Below are 18386 nucleotides of genomic sequence, written 5' to 3'. Positions count from 1 at the left end.
TCTAGTGTCGTTATGTTGTATTGATTAATGTGATGACTGCTGTTCATCGAATAATTAACTGTTTATAATTACGTGATTAAATTAATCAGGTAATTATTATCACAGCAACCTGGGCACCATGGGAAAGTTTGGTTTTATTGAGGTTCCATTTCCCAAATTAACTCAAAGAATGTCAGTATATTGATTTTGCAAAAGTCGCTAATTCATTAATTTCCTCTACAGTCTCGTCCTGAATATCGCATAATCTGTGAATCTGCACAAACCCGAGTCCCACTAAATAAGTCTGTACCACACCAATTGAGTTGATTATTTCTTTACTAACAAGCTAAATGATAATATAAGATACACAAGCACACAGTCTAGGCTATTGATTAGAACTTAGTACACTGAAACAGGTACCTAGCGAGTCAACACAGTATGGCACGTGTTACACAAAATGGGGATTTAAAAAGAAAAATGCACATTTGGGAACATTTGTAAACTATGCTAAGTTTAGCCCTAACCTTGCCCCGAACTGCCGCTCTTATGGTTATATGGTTAGAATATAATGATGTAATTATATGTCGACGGTCTCTGGTGGGGTAGCTCCTCGTGGACCGAGTTCCTCCTTCTCCTCTGATGTTACCGGGTGTAAGTCTCTGATTGTCCACATGATGTAAGTGTCCTTTGTCTTAGTGGTCTGTTTCCTCGCTCTTGTTCTGAAAAGGGGTCTCCTGAGGACGACTAATTAGCGTATAGGTGGTTCCAGTGTGGGAATGAAAGCAGTGTAGACACACAATTCCTTGGAGAGAATAACCAGTTGGTCCTGCTTGCATTCACCCTCTTAGACACAGCTACTCATCTGTAGCATAGATTAAGAGCTTCCTTTGTCTTCTTCGACCTTGTGTTGCATTTTGTGTTTGCGACTACTGTAACTAAGACCATGACCCTGTTCACCTAGTCTGCTATGTAAATTCTTAACTCACATGTGTAATATCCTCGGGTCAGAAAGGGGCGTTTCCGTCTTATGGCAAGTTCTCTGGGCGTCGCTAGTTACGAGGCAAGGTCTGGATTTTACTCAGATCCAATTTAGACAACTAACTTCACATTTCACCTTTACAAAAACATTCTATTTCATCTGGACATTTTCCACATAACGTACAGTATGTAAACATCAGGTACATATTATGAAAACTCTTCAAGTTACAATGTTTCCTGTATAACGTTGTAAGTTAACTTTTCATAACATAACAAAAACGACACTCGTTTTCATGTTCCATCTATCGTCATTACCCCCATTTTGACTGACGAAACATATTGTCCCAAAGTCCATGTATTGTATGTTACTGTTCTGAGGTAGGTTCTCCATAGCCCATCATACAGTCCATTCCTCCACTCACTTGTAACAGTTGTTGTCATATTTGTTGTAGCTGCCAAGAGCAGTCAGACAGCCGAGGCAGATAGCATAGGAAAAGAAGATTTGTGTTCCAGCATCCATCCACACCTGTGAGACACACCAGAGAGAGACACAATAGTCTTCATAGTTTCACAATTCCGATATACTAGTCTCATCCCAGGGTATTAGAGGTGAATTCAAATGGTACCTATTTTGACCTTGTAGAGGTCAACAGGAAATGCATTTGCTTTGAAAATCCGAGTATTTTTTTATTAGGTATTGATATTGTAACAAATCTGATGCTCTTAAAACCACAAACTGTTGCACCAAGGGAGTTACGTTTCTTGTGCCAGTGGTAATGGTTGCTGCCCTCGGTCATGTTGACTAGGGCTCAAACACAGACAGAGACGTTACCATTTATCCCCCACAAATCACTACAGTATGTACTGATAGTTTGTTACACCTGGACACAAATTATACAGTGAAGTGTGTTCCTACCTGTGGGTCAGTGAGGCGGGCTGGATCTGGGTAAAGGTAGAACTTGATACCATCTATTGCCCCCGGCAGTGTGAGTCCACGGACCAGCAACACCACCAGCATCAGATAGGGGAAGGTGGCAGTGAAGTAGACCACCTGAGGGGAGGGGGACCAGACCAGCATTACATTCCCTCAGTCTATGGCTCATCTTAACAACTCTACAGTATTCATGGTGTCATCAGGTTGAATGGCAGAGATCCCACCTTACCTTCCCAGTAGACTTCACTCCTTTCCAGACACAGAAGTAACAGAGAATCCATGACAGTAGAAGACACAGAGCCAGCTCCCAGCGAACAGTGCCTAGCTTGTTTGGACTGTCTGTGAGACTCAAAACTCTCCTTCTGAAATCATATTTTCAGTTACAATCCCACCACTTGCTTTTCACCATTCTCTCAACGCCTTCAAAACGGAACATAGCCATGATTTCCATCTGTAAGGACTTAATAAGGAGTTGATAAATTGGAATGATTTTGTGTACTCACTCCCAGAACTCTCTCACTGGCGATGTTGCGTTCCCTACTACTGTCCAATTTAGATGTCCCACTACTCTTCTGTCAAACTCCATGCAGGTTGCTGGTTAGGAGGAAATTACACAATAACAAGCATGTCTCAGAACTCTCTGAATCTTTCCTGGATAAGGAGACATTTACAAAAATAAAATATTAATCAACTCACTTGTCAAAAACGTAATATCTCAGTGGATATCCCAGTGGTGTCCAACAATTTAAGATACTATCTATCATTTGGGCATGATAAAGGTATGTCAATGTCAACATGTCTACACACTGAAGTTAACCTGGTCCCAGATCTGTTTGTGTTCTATGCAATGCAAACTCCATTGCTGTCCTTGTCAATCCAAACAGGTTTGCTATGACAATGAATGACAGGCAGTTGGTATGACAGCACAAGCAGACTGGCACTCAGGCTACACTGATATACATACCTGTGTTCCAGTTGTTTCTACAACTGGCCCAGGGGAGCTCAGAGCTGAATGAGGAGAAGAGGTAGAAGAAGGCCCAGGCTAGAATGGTGATGTAATAGATGCTGGAATATAGAACCACCACCTGACTACCATAACCCAGTCCTGAGGAGGAAGATGAGGAGGAGGAGATTTTATAGACAAACATGGAGATTTAAATGTAAAAAAAGTATTCTTCTAAGAAATAGATGTGACATATGTTATATCCAATCACATTCTCAACCTAAAACCATAAAAAACATTTAGCTGTGTTACTTTTTGATGTGGATTAGACTCCTTTCAAAGTCACCAGCTCTGATTAATAAGTTATGGTGGCATTCCAACAAGACAGACATTTGTGAATGTTTGAACACAAGACAAGTGTCCTGAATGCACGTGTCATGTCACATTAAGGACTGTCACTTACTCTATCATGTAATAGCTCATGAATTAGTGTGAGCCTGTGGTATACTGTTGATGCTTAATCCAAGCTTCATCCAATAACTTGAGTGAAATGTCTCGTTACTTTAACCCCTTTTTCAAGTTAAATCAGGTTAGAAACAGACCAGTCACCCCCCCCCCCCCCCCCAAGCAATCTTAAATGTATCCTTATATTGTTTCAAACTGTTAAAGCAATGTGATTAAAATCATGGTGAATTGACTTTTACAAATACAATAGTGCAATATCATTTACAGAAGGAAAAGCCTGCATGTAATGTGCATATACTGTACCTATTATGGCTAATTGTCTGGCCCTATATGTCCCCTTCAACCAGCACATTCTTGACAAAGGCTCCAGACAGAAACCTTGAGTTTACGTGCTGAATATCAATTTAAATCATATTGACATTGCTTTGGATTGCAATACTACTTTCTCAGTTTTCTTGAGTACACATACAACAAACAGACAAAGTTTGTCCTGCAGTGCCTCTGAATGTTATCTATTCTTTACTGAAGGCTTTAGCCTTTCTTCCTTCTACCTATCAGGCTTTCATGTCTATTTCCCCAAGATGGCATCCACCGTAGGAAGTAAATGCTCTCAATGGTCAGACAAACACTGTCAACTGAATCCCTAATATGGATGCAATACGTACAAAAAGGCCCCGTGGCCGCATTCATAAAGCATACCAGTAGGATGGCTGATCTAGAATCAGATTAGCCTTTTAGATCATAATGACTAAGCTTATACGGACAGAGGCTACCTGATTCTAGATCGGCAGTCTTATTCAATGACCCTTTATAAATATGAGACCTGATATTTACCTTCAAACAAGGGACAGATCTTCCTCCAGCAGGTGATGCTGCCCTGCGTGGTGTACTGGCCCAAGGAGGTCTCCAGGAGAAAGAGTGGAATGCCACAGGTGAACAGAAAGAGCACATAAGGGATGAAGAACACCCCTTACGAACAACACAAGTTAAACCACTGCCGAAATTGTTGCAACCCATATTACTAGCCTGTTCAACCTCTTTTTCGTATCGTCTGAGATTCCCAAAGATTGGAAAGCTGACGCGGTCATCCCCCTCTTCAAAGGGGGTGACACTCTAGATCCAAACAGCTACAGACCAATATCTGTCCTACCCTGTCTTTCTAACGTCTTCGAAAGCCAAGCTAACCAACAGATTACCGACCATTTCGAATCCCACCGTACCTTCTCCACTATGCATCTGGTTTCAGAGCTGGTCATGGGTGCACCTCAGCCACGCTCAAGGTGGTCAATCACCACATTCTTATTGGCACTCGACAGCCTTGGTTTTTTAAATGATTGCCTCGCCTGGTTAACCAACTACTTCTCTGATAGATTTCAGTGTGTCATATAGGAAAGGCCTATTGTCCGGACCTCGGGCAGTCTCTATGTGGGTGTCACAGGTTTAAATTCATGGACCGACTCTCTTCTCTGTATACATCAATGATGTTGCCCTTGCTGCTGGTTATTCTCTGATCCACCTCTACTCAGATTACACCATTCTGTATACTTCTGGCCCCTCTTTGGACACTGTGTTTTAACTAACCTCCAGACAAGCTTCAAATCCCTACAACTCTCCTTCCGTGGCCTCCAACTGCTCTTAAATGCAAGTAAAACTAAATGCATGCTATTCAATCGATCACTGCCCGCACCTGCCCGCCCACCCAGCAACACTACTCTGGACTGCTCTGACTTAGAATACGTGGACAAATACAAATACCCAGGTGTCTGGATAGACTGTAAACTCTCCTTCCAGACTCACATTAAGCATCTCCAATCCAAAATTAAATCTAGAATCGGCTTCCTATATCGCAACAAAGCATTCACTCATGCTGCCAAACATACTCTCGTACAACTGAACATCCTACCGATCCTCGACTTCAGCGATACACTGTAAATATACTTTTTTTCCCTATTGTGTTATTGACTGTACGCTTGTTTATTCCATGTGTAATTCTGTGTTGTTGTTTGTGTCACACCACTTTACTTTCTCTTGGCCAGGTCGCAGTTATAAATTAGAACTTGTTCTCAACTGACCTACCTGGATAAATAAAGGTGAAAAAAAATATATGTGTATATATATACAGTGGGGCAAAAAAGTATTTAGTCAGCCACATATTGTGCAAATTCTCCCACTTCAAAAGATGAGAGGCCTGTAATTTTCATCATAGGTACACATCAACTATGACAGACAAAATGAGGAAAAAAAATCCAGAAAATCACATTGTAGGATTTTTAATGAATTTATTTTCAAATTATGGTGGAAAATAAGTATTTGGTCAATAACAAAAGTTTATCTCAATACTTTGTTATATACCCTTTGTTGGCAATGACAGAGGTCAAACGTTTTCTGTAAGTCTTCATAAGGTTTTTACACACTGTTGCTGTTATTTTGGCCCATTCCTCCATGCTGATCTCCTCTAGAGCAGTGATGTTTTGGAGCTGTTGCTGGGCAACACGGACTTTCACGGACCTCCCTCCAAATATTTTCTATGGGGTTGAGATCTGGAGACTGGCTAGGCCACTCCAGGACCTTGAAATGCATCTTACGAAGCCACTCCTTCGTTGCCCGGGCGGTGTGTTTGGGATCATTGTCATGCTGAAAGACCCAGCCACGTTTCATCTTCAATGCCCTTGCTGATGGTCGGCTTTGTTACTTTGGTCCCATTCACTAGGTCCCCCCGTGTGGTTCTGGGGTCCCCCCGTGTGGTTCTTGTGATCATTTTGACCCCACGGGGTGAGATCTTGCGTGGAGCCCCAGATCGAGGAAGATTATCAGTGGTCTTGTATGTCTTCCATTTCCTAATAATTGCTCCCACAGTTGATTTCTTCAAACCAAGCTGCTTACCTATTGCAGATTCAGTCTTCCCAGTCTGGTGCAGGTCTACAATTTTGTTTCTGGTGTCTTTTGACAGCTCTTTGGTCTTGGCGATAGTGGAGTTTGGAGTGTGACTGTTTGAGGTTGTGGACAGGTGTCTTTTATACTGATAACAAGTTCAAACAAGTGCCATTAATACAGGTAACGAGTGGAGGACAGAGGAGCCTCTTAAAGACGAAGTTACAGGTCTGTGAGACCCAGAAATCTTGCTTGTTTGTAGGTGACCAAATACTTATTTTCCACCATAATTTGCAAATAAATTCATAAAAAAATCCTAAAATGTGATTTTCTGGATTTTGTTCCCTCATTTTGTCTAGCATAGTTGAAGTGTACCTATGATGAAACTTACAGTCCTCTCTCATCTTTTTAAGTGGGAGAACTTGCACAATTGGTGGCTGACTAAATACTTTTTTGCCCCACTGTATATATTATTCCCCGCAAACCCTACCACCCCTCCCCCAATTTCAGTAAACTAATAAATAATCAAACTTAGGTTTCTACTTCTAGCTTATACATACTATATACATTTTACAGACACAAAGTAATTTACAGTAGTTATACTTTTTTTTGTTGTCCTGGCCTTCCTCTATTTCTGATGTTTATATTTGCCATATACAGTGGGGAGAACAAGTATTTGATACATTGCTGATTTTGCAGGTTTTCCTACTTACAAAGCATGTAGAGGTCTGTAATTTTTTATCATAGGTACACTTCAATTGTGAGAGACGGAATCTAAAACAAAAATCCAGAAAATCACATTGTATGATTTTTAAGTAATTAATTAGCATTTTATTGCATGACATAAGTATTTGATACATCAGAAAAGCAGAACTTAATATTTGGTACAGAAACCTTTGTTTGCAATTACAGAGATCATACGATTCCTGTTGTTCTTGATCAGGTTTGCACACACTGCAGCAGGGATTTTGGCCCACTCCTCCATACAGACCAGATCCTTCAGGTTTCGGGGCTGTCGCTGGGCAATACTGACTTTCAGCTCCCTCCAAAGATTTTCTATTGGGTTCAGGTCTGGAGACTGGCTAGGCCATTCCAGGACCTCGAGATGCTTCTTACGGAGCCACTCCTTAGTTGCCCTAGCTGTGTGTTTCGGGTCGTTGTCATGCTGGAAGACCCAGCCACGACCCATCTTCAATGTTCTTACTGAGGGAAGGAGGTTGTTTGCCAAGATCTCACGATACATGGCCCTATCCATCCTCCCTCAATACGGTGCAGTCGTCCTGTCCCATTTTCAGAAAAGCATCCCCAAAGAATGATGTTTCCACCTCCATGCTTCACGGTTGGGATGGTGTTCTTGGGGTTGTACTCATCCTTCTTCTTCCTCCAAACACGGCGAGTGGAGATTAGACCAAAAAGCTCTAATTTTGTCTCATCAGACCACATGACCGTCTCCCATTACTCCTCTGGATCATCCAGATGGTCATTGGCAAACTTCAGACAGGCCTGGACATGCGCTGGCTTGAGTAGGGGGACCTTGCGTGCGCTGCAGGATTTTAATCCATGACGGCGTAGTGTGTTACTAATGGTTTTCTTTGAGACTGTGGTCCCAGCTCTCTTCAGGTCATTGACCAGATCCTCCCGTGTAGTTCTGGGCTGATCCCTCACCTTCCTCATGATCATTGATGTCCCACGAGGTGAGATCTTGCATGGAACCCCAGACCGAGGGTGATTGACCGTCATCTTGAACTTCTTCCATTTTCTAATAATTGCGCCAACAGTTGTTGCCTTCTCACCAAGCTGCTTGCCTATTGTCCTGTAGCCCAACCAGCCTTGTGCAGGTCTACAATTTTATCCCTGATGTCCTTACACAGCTCTCTGGTCTTGTCCATTGTGGAGAGGTTGGAGTCTGTTTGATTGAGTGTGTGGACAGGTGTCTTTTATACAGGTAACGAGTTCAAACAGGTGCAGTTAATACAGGTAATGAGTGGACAACAGGAGGGGTTCTTAAAGAAAAACGAACAGGTCTGTGAGAGCCGGAATTCTTACTGGTTGGTGGGTGATCAAATACTTATGTCATGCAATAAAATGCAAATTAATTACTTAAAAATCATACAATGTGATTTTCTGGATTTGTGTTTTAGATTCCGTCTCTCACAGTTGAATTGTACCTATGATAAAAATTACAGACCTCTACATGCTTTGTAAGTAGGGAAACCTGCAAAATCGGCAGTGTATCAGATACTTGTTCTCCCCACTGTATTTATAACTGTGCTATTTCACAACAGTTCTGACCCTATATACATTTTACAGACCCCATATGTTTTACATTTGTTATCTTGTTGCTATTATTCCCACCCTTCAGCTCCATTCAACCCCTCCCATCTATCTCTTAACACCATCCACATTGGATTTCTATTTGCCATATATTTTTCAACTGTACTGTGATGCTGTCACGGCCGTCGGAAGAAGTGGACCAAAGCGCAGCGTGGTGAGCGTACATTTTCCTTTTTATTTAAAATGTCGCCAAGAAAGAAAGAAAGAAAGAAAGAAAGAAAGAAAGAACCGTGAAGCTTACAGGACTACTGTGCCACTAACAAAAGTCAACTACCCACACTGAAAGGAGGGAAAAAGGGATACCTAAGTATGATTCCCAATCAGAGACAACAATAGACAGCTGTCCCTGATTGAGAACCATACCCGGCCAAAACATTGAAATAAATAAACATAGAAAACAAAATATAGAATGCCCACTCCACATCACACCCTGACCTAACCAAAAAGAGAAATAAAACGGCTCTCTAAGGTCAGGGCGTGACAGATGCTTCACAAAAGTACTGAACCTTTCTATTCTCATAGTTTCTACAGATTATAAATGAAAGATAAACATTTTTGCTAAAATAATAATTATTTCATTGATCAATGGACTGACTTTTTAAATCACCTAGTATTGCAATCTGCAGCATTAGCTCAAGGTAAATGTTGCAATTCTTCAGCTACATATGGACGGTACCAAAATAAATGATCTAATGACTCTGCCTTCACGCAGCAAAATCTGCAGAGCTGGGAAAATTGTATCCCATATATATAACATTCTATTGGTTGCAAGAATTTAGCAAATTAATTTAAATTGAACAATTCATAGTTTTGAATCCGGTGTCGCTTTTTGTGTCAATTCATAAACCATGTGCCATGGAATCAGTGCATCAAAAATCTCTTCCCAACTATTTTGCAATTTTTATGGCACAGCTGTCAATGTTTTGGTCCTTAAATAAAACTGGTATATATTTTTATTTATCACAATGTTCTTTAACCAATTTTGGTCTTTAAGGCAGGGCCGACAAACAAGTTCCTTACTTTATGCCCCTTCCACTTGCCTTTTCCATTTTTGAGGAAATGCTGCAATTACTTGGTTATAATTTTAGGTAGAGCAGATATTTCCACATGTCTGTGTTAGCTGCATGTGTGACATAACTCCACCAGTCCTATTTATGATATAATTCATAAAGATTGTACTTAAAAAAAAAAAAAAAAAATTATATTTGAGTTTAACCACAGGAATGCAAGTATGTGTTTGTGTAGCTGACGGACTTAGCTACCACCTGAAGTGTTGTGCGTCCATTTGTCATGTAAATGTTAGGGATATTATCATGGGGTTGCTGGGAAACGCTCAGTCGCCTAACATCATCGAACATTGCAGATAGAAAGGCCATGAAGAGTCATTGTGATTCCTAATTCTACATGTCAGAGAGGCATGTTTGTACTTCATAGCATATTTCTATCAGAGCGCAACAAAACGTTGTACAGTAGTGATGTGCATATCAGTATAGAGATTCTGGAAGCACCTAGAAGGGTTTGGATCCTTTTGGGCACACAGGCAGGCGCTGTTGTTTTTATGATTGTGCCCGCCTGATAGCATCTAGCCCTAGTGTGTAAATATTCCTACAATATTATAGCAACCACTGATATGTTTATATCAGGCCATGATTACACATCTCTTAATGATTATTCCATTACCGTCTTGTAATTGTGTGATTTCAATATTAGCCTAAGATATGAAAAGAACAACTCTGTACTGTCTCCACCACAATGAAGTTAAATGAAGTGACTAGCTCTTTTGCATTGATAATGTAAAAGACAAAGGCTCACCTTGCCATACATTTAATGTGTGTTTAAATATGTGACCATGTAAAGATGTGATGTGAGACTCACCTCCTCCATTTTTGTAGCACAGATATGGGAACCTCCATACATTCCCCAAGCCTATGATCTGTCCGGCCACAGCCAGGAGGAACTCCAGCTTGCTTGACCACTGACCCCTGGTCTGGGTGCTTGGCACAGGGACAGGATGGACCAGACCCATCTCCTGCTGGGAAAGCGTATTGAACCTCAAATTGGGATCATTATGCTTTTCCATAACACTGAGGAAGACAAAGACAAAGTTGGTTTTATGCGGTGAACACACGTTAATCTAACATAGTCTGTGTGTTATGAAGACAGTATAAGGACACACAGCTAACAGCTACATACTGTATGACCTGCTACATGAGAACAGCTACATATGACCAGCTCCATTTGACCAGTTACATATGAACAGCTACATATGACCAGCTACAGTACATATGACCAGTTACAGTGCCTTGCGAAAGTATTCGGCCCCCTTGAACTTTGCGACCTTTTGCCACATTTCAGGCTTCAAACATAAAGATATAAAACTGTATTTTTTGTGAAGAATCAACAACAAGTGGGACACAATCATGAAGTGGAACGACATTTATTGGATATTTCAAACTTTTTTAACAAATCAAAAACTGAAAAATTGGGCGTGCAAACTTATTCAGCCCCCTTAAGTTAATACTTTGTAGCGTCACCTTTTGCTGCGATTACAGCTGTAAGTCGCTTGGGGTATGTCTCTATCAGTTTTGCACATCGAGAGACTGACATTTTTTCCCATTCCTCCTTGCAAAACTGCTCGAGCTCAGTGAGGTTGGATGGAGAGCATTTGTGAACAGCAGTTTTCAGTTCTTTCCACAGATTCTCGATTGGATTCAGGTCTGGACTTTGACTTGGCCATTCTAACACCTGGATATGTTTATTTTTGAACCATTCCATTGTAGATTTTGCTTTATGTTTTGGATCATTGTCTTGTTGGAAGACAAATCTCCGTCCCAGTCTCAGGTCTTTTGCAGACTCCATCAGGTTTTCTTCCAGAATGGTCCTGTATTTGGCTCCATCCATCTTCCCATCAATTTTAACCATCTTCCCTGTCCCTGCTGAAGAAAAGCAGGCCCAAACCATGATGCTGCCACCACCATGTTTGACAGTGGGGATGGTGTGTTCAGCTGTGTTGCTTTTACGCCAAACATTACGTTTTGCATTGTTGCCAAAAAGTTCAATTTTGGTTTCATCTGACCAGAGCACCTTCTTCCACATGTTTGGTGTGTCTCCCAGGTGGCTTGTGGCAAACTTTAAACAACACTTTTTATGGATATCTTTAAGAAATGGCTTTCTTCTTGCCACTCTTCCATAAAGGCCAGATTTGTGCAATATACGACTGATTGTTGTCCTATGGACAGAGTCTCCCACCTCAGCTGTAGATCTCTGCAGTTCATCCAGAGTGATCATGGGCCTCTTGGCTGCATCTCTGATCAGTCTTCTCCTTGTATGAGCTGAAAGTTTAGAGGGACGGCCAGGTCTTGGTAGATTTGCAGTGGTCTGATACTCCTTCCATTTCAATATTATCGCTTGCACAGTGCTCCTTGGGATGTTTAAAGCTTGGGAAATCTTTTTGTATCCAAATCCGGCTTTAAACTTCTTCACAACAGTATCTCGGACCTGCCTGGTGTGTTCCTTGTTCTTCATGATGCTCTCTGAGCTTTTAAAGGACCTCTGAGACTATCACAGTGCAGGTGCATTTATACGGAGACTTGATTACACACAGGTGGATTGTATTTATCATCATTAGTCATTTAGGTCAACATTGGATCATTCAGAGATCCTCACTGAACTTCTGGAGAGAGTTTGCTGCACTGAAAGTAAAGGGGCTGAATAATTTTGCACGCCCAATTTTTCAGTTTTTGATTTGTTAAAAAAGTTTGAAATATCGAATAAATGTCGTTCCACTTCATGATTGTGTCCCACTTGTTGTTGATTCTTCATAAAAAAATACAGTTGTATATATTTATGTTTGAAGCCTGAAATGTGGCAAAAGGTCGCAAAGTTCAGGGGGCCGAATACTTTCGCAAGGCACTGTACATATGAACAGCTACATATGACCAGCTACATATGACCAGCTCCATATGACCAGCTACATTTGACCAGTTACATATGAACAGCTACATATGACCAGCTACAGTACATGTGACCAGCTACATATAAACAGTTACATGTGTCAAGCTACATATGACCTGCTACACATGACCAGCTACATATGACCAGCTACATATGAACAGCAAGACTAAATCAAATCAAATGTATTTATATAGACCTTCGTACATCAGCTGATATCTCAAAGTGCTGTACAGAAACCCAGCCTAAAACCCCAAACAGCAAGCAATGCAGGTGTAGAAGCACGGTGGCTAGGAAAAACTCCCTAGAAAGGCCAAAACCTAGGAAGAAACCTAGAGAGGAACCAGGCTATGTGGGGTGGCCAGTCCTCTTCTGGCTGTGCCGGGTGGAGATTATAACAGAACATGGCCAAGATGTTCAAATGTTCATACATGACCAGCATGGTCCAATAATAATAAGCCAGAACAGTTGAAACTGGAGCAGCAGCACGGCCAGGTGGACTGGGGACAGCAAGGAGTCATCATGTCAGGTAGTCCTGAGGCATGGTCCTAGGGCTCAGGTCCTCCGAGAGAGAGAAAGAAAGAGAGAAAGAGAGTCAGGATGACCACATCAGTGACTCAACCCACTCAGGTGACGCACCCCTACCAGAGACGGTATGAGATAGCCCCAGTAAGCCAGTGACTCAGCCCCTGTAATAGGGTTAGAGGCAGAGAATCGCAGTGGAAAGAGGGGAACCGGCCAGGCAGAGACAGCAAGGGCGGTTCGTTGCTCCAGAGCCTTTCCATTCACCTTCCCACTCCTGGGCCAGACTACACTCAATCATATGACCCACTGAAGAGATGAGTCTTCAGTAAAGGCTTAAATGTTGAGACCGAGTTTGCGTCTCTGACATGGGTAGGCAGACCATTCCATAAAAATGGAGCTCCATAGGAGAAAGCCCTGCCTCCAGCTGTTTGCTTAGAAATTCTAGGGACAATTAGGAGGCCTGCATCTTGTGACCGTAGCGTACGTGTAGGTATGTACGGCAGGGCCAAATCAGAGAGATAGGTAGGAGCAAGCCCATGTAATGCTTTGTAGGTTAGCAGTAAAACCTTGAAATCAGCCCTTGCTTTGACAGTAAGCCAGTGTAGGGAGGCTAGCACTGGAGTAATATCTCTATCCGAAGCGGTGCAGCCAACGGGTTTCTCCACACATCGCGCTGACAGAAACAAACATCTTTCTGGTAAGAAGAGGGGCGGAGGCGTATGCCTCATGGCCAACGTGACATGGTGTGATGAAAGAAACATACAGGAACTCAAATCCTTCTGTTCACCTGATTTAGAATTCCTCACAATCAAATGTAGACCGCATTATCTACCAAGAGAATTCTCTTCGATTATAATCACAGCCGTATATATCCCCCCCCAAGCAGACACATCGATGGCTCTGAACGAACTTTATTTAACTCTCTGCAAACTGGAAACGATTTATCCGGAGGCTGCATTCATTGTAGCTGGGGATTTTAACAAGGCTAATCTGAAAACAAGACTCCCTAAATTTTATCAGCATATCGATTGCGCAACCAGGGGTGGAAAGACCTTGGATCATTGTTACTCTAACTTCCGCGACGCATATAAGGCCCTGCCCCGCCCCCCTTTCGGAAAAGCTGAACACGACTCCATTTTGTTGATCCCTGCCTACAGACAGAAACTAAAACAAGAGGCTCCCACGCTGAGGTCTCGTATTGCGTCAGATAACAACATTGACGAATACGCTGATTCGGTGTGCGAGTTCATTAGAACGTGCGTTGAAGATGTCGTTCCCATAGCAACGATTAAAACATTCCCTAACCAGAAACCGTGGATTGATGGCAGCATTCATGTGAAACTGAAAGCGCGAACCACTGCTTTTAATCAGGGCAAGGTGTCTGGTAACATGACCGAATACAAACATTGCAGCTATTCCCTCCGCAAGGCTATCAAACAAGCTAAGCGCCAGTACAGAGACAAAGTAGAATCTCAATTCAACGGCTCAGACACAAGAGGCATGTGGCAGGGTCTACAGTCAATCACGGACTACAGGAAGAAATCCAGCCCAGTCACGGACCAGGATGTCTTGCTCCCAGGCAGACTAAATAACTTTTTTGCCCGCTTTGAGGAAAATACAGTGCCACTGACACGGCCTGCAACGAAAACATGCGGTCTCTCCTTCACTGCAGCCGAGGTGAGTAAGACATTTAAACGTGTTAACCCTCGCAGGGCTGCAGGCCCAGACGGCATCCCCAGCCGCGCCCTCAGAGCATGCGCAGACCAGCTGGCCGGTGTGTTTACGGACATATTCAATCAATCCCTATACCAGTCTGCTGTTTCCACATGCTTCAAGAGCGTGCTAACTGAGCTAAACGACTACCGCCCCGTAGCACTCACATCCGTCATCATGAAGTGCTTTGAGAGACTAGTCATGGACCATATCACCTCCACCCTACCTGACACCCTAGACCCACTCCAATTTGCTTACCGCCCAAATAGGTCCAAAGACGATGCAATCTCAACCACACTGCACACTGCCCTAACCCATCTGGACAAGAGGAATACCTATGTGAGAATGCTGTTCATCGACTACAGCTCGGCATTCAACACCATAGTACCCTCCAAGCTCGTCATCAAGCTCGAGACCCTGGGTCTCGACCCCGCCCTGTGCAACTGGGTACTGGACTTCCTGACGGGCCGCCCCCAGGTGGTGAGGGTAGGCAACAACATCTCCTCCCCGCTGATCCTCAACACTGGGGCCCCACAAGGGTGCGTTCTGAGCCCTCTCCTGTACTCCCTGTTCACCCACGACTGCGTGGCCACGCACGCCTCCAACTCAATCATCAAGTTTGCGGACGACACAACAGTGGTAGGCTTGATTACCAACAACAACGAGACGGCCTACAGGGAGGAGGTGAGGGCCCTCGGAGTGTGGTGTCAGGAAAATAACCTCACACTCAACGTCAACAAAACTAAGGAGATGATTGTGGACTTCAGGAAACAGCAGAGGGAACACCCCCCTATCCACATCGATGGAACAGTAGTGGACAGGGTAGCAAGTTTTAAGTTCCTCGGCATACACATCACAGACAAACTGAATTGGTCCACTCACACAGACAGCATCGTGAAGAAGGCGCAGCAGCGCCTCTTCAACCTCAGGAGGCTGAAGAAATTCGGCTTGTCACCAAAAGCACTCACAAACTTCTACAGATGCACAATCGAGAGCATCCTGGCGGGCTGTATCACCGCCTGGTATGGCAACTGCACCGCCCTCAACCGTAAGGCTCTCCAGAGGGTAGTGAGGTCTGCACAACGCATCACCGGGGGCAAACTACCTGCCCTCCAGGACACCTACACCACCCGATGTCACAGGAAGGCCATAAAGATCATCAAGGACATCAACCACCCGAGCCACTGCCTGTTCACCCCGCTATCATCCAGAAGGCGAGGTCAGTACAGGTGCATCAGCTGGGACCGAGAGACTGAAAAACAGCTTCTATCTCAAGGCCATCAGACTGTTAAACAGCCACCACTAACACTGAGTGGCTGCTGCCAACACACTGACACTGACTCAACTCCAGCCACTTTAATAATGGGAATTGATGGGAAATGATGTAAATATATCACTAGCCACTTTAAACAATGCTACCTTATATAATGTTACTTACCCTACATTATTCATCTCATATGCATACGTATATACTGTACTCTATATCATTGACTGTATCCTTATGTAATACATGTATCACTAGCCACTTTAAACTATGCCACTTTGTTTACATACTCATCTCATTTGTACATACTGTACTCGATACCATCTACTGTATCTTGCCTATGCTGCTCTGTACCATCACTCATTCATATATCCTTATGTACATATTCTTTATCCCCTTACACTGTGTACAAGACAGTAGTTTTGGAATTGTTAGTTAGATTACTTGTTATTACTGCATTGTTGGAACTAGAAGCACAAGCATTTCGCTACACTCGCATTAACATCTGCTAACCATGTGTATGTGACAAATAAAAATTTGATTTGATTTGATTTGATAATATGATCAAATTTTTTGGTTCTAGTCAGGATTCTAGCAGCCGTATTTAGCATTAACTGAAGTTTATTTAGTGCTTTATCCGGGTAGCCGGAAAGTAGAGCATTGCAGTAGTCTAACCTAGAAGTGACAAAAGCATGGATTAATTTTTCTGCATCATTTTTGGACAGAAAGTTTCAGATTTTTGCAATGTTACGTAGATGGAAAAAAGCTGTCCTTGAAATGGTATTGATATGTTCTTCAAAAGAGAGATCAGGGTCCAGAGTAACGCCGAGGTCCTTCACAGTTTTATTTGAGACGACTGTACAACCATTAAGATTAATTGTCAGATTCAACAGAAGATCTTTGTTTCTTGGGACCTAGAACAAGCATATCTGTTTTGTCCGAGTTTAAAAGTAGAAAGTTTGCAGCCATCCACTTCCTTATGTCTGAAACACACGCTTCTAGCGAGGGCAATTTTGGGGCTTCACCATGTTTCATCGAAATGTACAGCTGTGACACATGACCAGCTACATATAAACAGTTACATATGACCAGCTACATATAAACAGTTACATATGACCTGCTACATATGACCAGCTACATATGAACAGTTACATATGACCAGCTACATATGAACAGTTACATTTGACCTGCTACATATGACCAGCTACATATGAACAGTTACATATGACCAGCTACATATGAACAGTTATATATGACCAGCTACATATGACCAGCTACATATGACCTGCTACATATGACCAGCTACATATGAACAGCTACATACGACCAGCTACAGTACTGTCTGCTGTGAATTACAAGTATATTTTATACAAATGTTTAACTTGGCTATAAAACCTTTGTAACTTTGTCTCAGGGCTCTCAACTAATCATCTGAGGGTGATTCATCGACCAGCTATCATTATTGTAGATCACTCAATTGATTCACTTAGTGTGTTGTATTGACTTGCTCCCTTATTAATAAGTCAATAAAGATTTGGTATAAGTATAACTTTGACTTGTGTGATAAGTTTTTTTCTTCTCATTTGATAGTAAATAAATGAACCACCACATTTGGCGACGAGGATGGGATGTGAATCTTCACTTGGTGACCGCTCCTGACGACCTGTGTAAATGGTGCACCAGGGATCCCTCAAACTTGGGCTCTCAGGGAGACCACACTTTGGGAACAAAGCAGATTGACCCACCTTTGATCTGAGAGGCAGCGAGCCGAGTGGATACCACGTCCCGAACTTAGTTTTAAAAAAGAAAGAGGTGAGCGAAACATGCAAAGTGAGTTTTTAAGACAAGCCTCTGTTACGTAGGCTCTGAGTGTGTATTCCTGTGTGAGGGGGGCACCTTGGAGGCGTAAACAGGGCCCAGTCAGTGGAGTATGATCTGAGAGTTAGTCGACTCAAAGACATCTATCATTGGTCAGTTGCGGGCGACCTAGAGCCGTCCTGACACTGAATTGATCACAGAGGGGATTGGTGCGGTCTGTAGGAGTGATGGGCCAGGGTGACTGTGGGATCTGTGTGAAGCACGGTACCTTGTGAAACCCTATTGGAAGAAGGACCTCATTCTGAAAAGTGTCTGTGTGACCGTCTAAGTGACCCTCAGAAGTGGTGAATTCCAATTATTTTAAATGTGCTAACCAGGAATGCCCTGGGTTTGGTCATTTAGCGTTAAACATCTAGTATCTGTGTGAACTAGTTTTGGCCATTTAATGTTAAAACATCCAGAATCTATGTGACCCGGATGAAAACTAGAATCTGTGTGAACTAGGTAAGACCATTTATGATATAGTATAAGATAGTAAGGTGCACCAGTATTGTTTTAAACCTGTACCCCATTTTAGAACTATTGAAAGATTTAAATGTATGAGTTACATA

At 42.6% G+C, this 18386-nt stretch overlaps 1 protein-coding gene across 3 annotated transcripts in view; it reads right to left on the bottom strand.

Annotated features, from left to right (window-relative positions):
• LOC110494093 (sodium- and chloride-dependent GABA transporter 2) overlaps window positions 1-18386 on the bottom strand; it is a 58984-nt gene that overhangs the window by 12742 nt on the left and 27856 nt on the right. The window contains exons 2-8 of one of the 3 annotated variants that reach the window (XM_090205452.1): window positions 10380-10588; window positions 4134-4268; window positions 2856-2996; window positions 2395-2485; window positions 2121-2253; window positions 1874-2008; window positions 1380-1483 (exon numbers count right to left, since the gene is read on the bottom strand). In XM_090205452.1, coding sequence (XP_090061578.1) covers window positions 1380-1483; window positions 1874-2008; window positions 2121-2253; window positions 2395-2485; window positions 2856-2996; window positions 4134-4268; window positions 10380-10588 — 948 coding nt within the window. Of the gene's footprint in view, window positions 1-1379; window positions 1484-1873; window positions 2009-2120; window positions 2254-2394; window positions 2486-2855; window positions 2997-4133; window positions 4269-10379; window positions 10589-18386 lie in introns of those variants that run through there. The other 2 variants (XM_090205455.1, XM_090205454.1) reach the window with 2 other exon arrangements.

This window comes from Oncorhynchus mykiss, chromosome 17 (assembly GCF_057628025.1).
Source record: "Oncorhynchus mykiss isolate SJ-2025 chromosome 17, ASM5762802v1, whole genome shotgun sequence".
Classification (NCBI taxonomy): Eukaryota; Metazoa; Chordata; class Actinopteri; order Salmoniformes; family Salmonidae; genus Oncorhynchus; species Oncorhynchus mykiss.
Note: the sequence above shows the minus strand (reverse complement) of the source record. Positions and strands in the feature narration are given on the sequence as shown.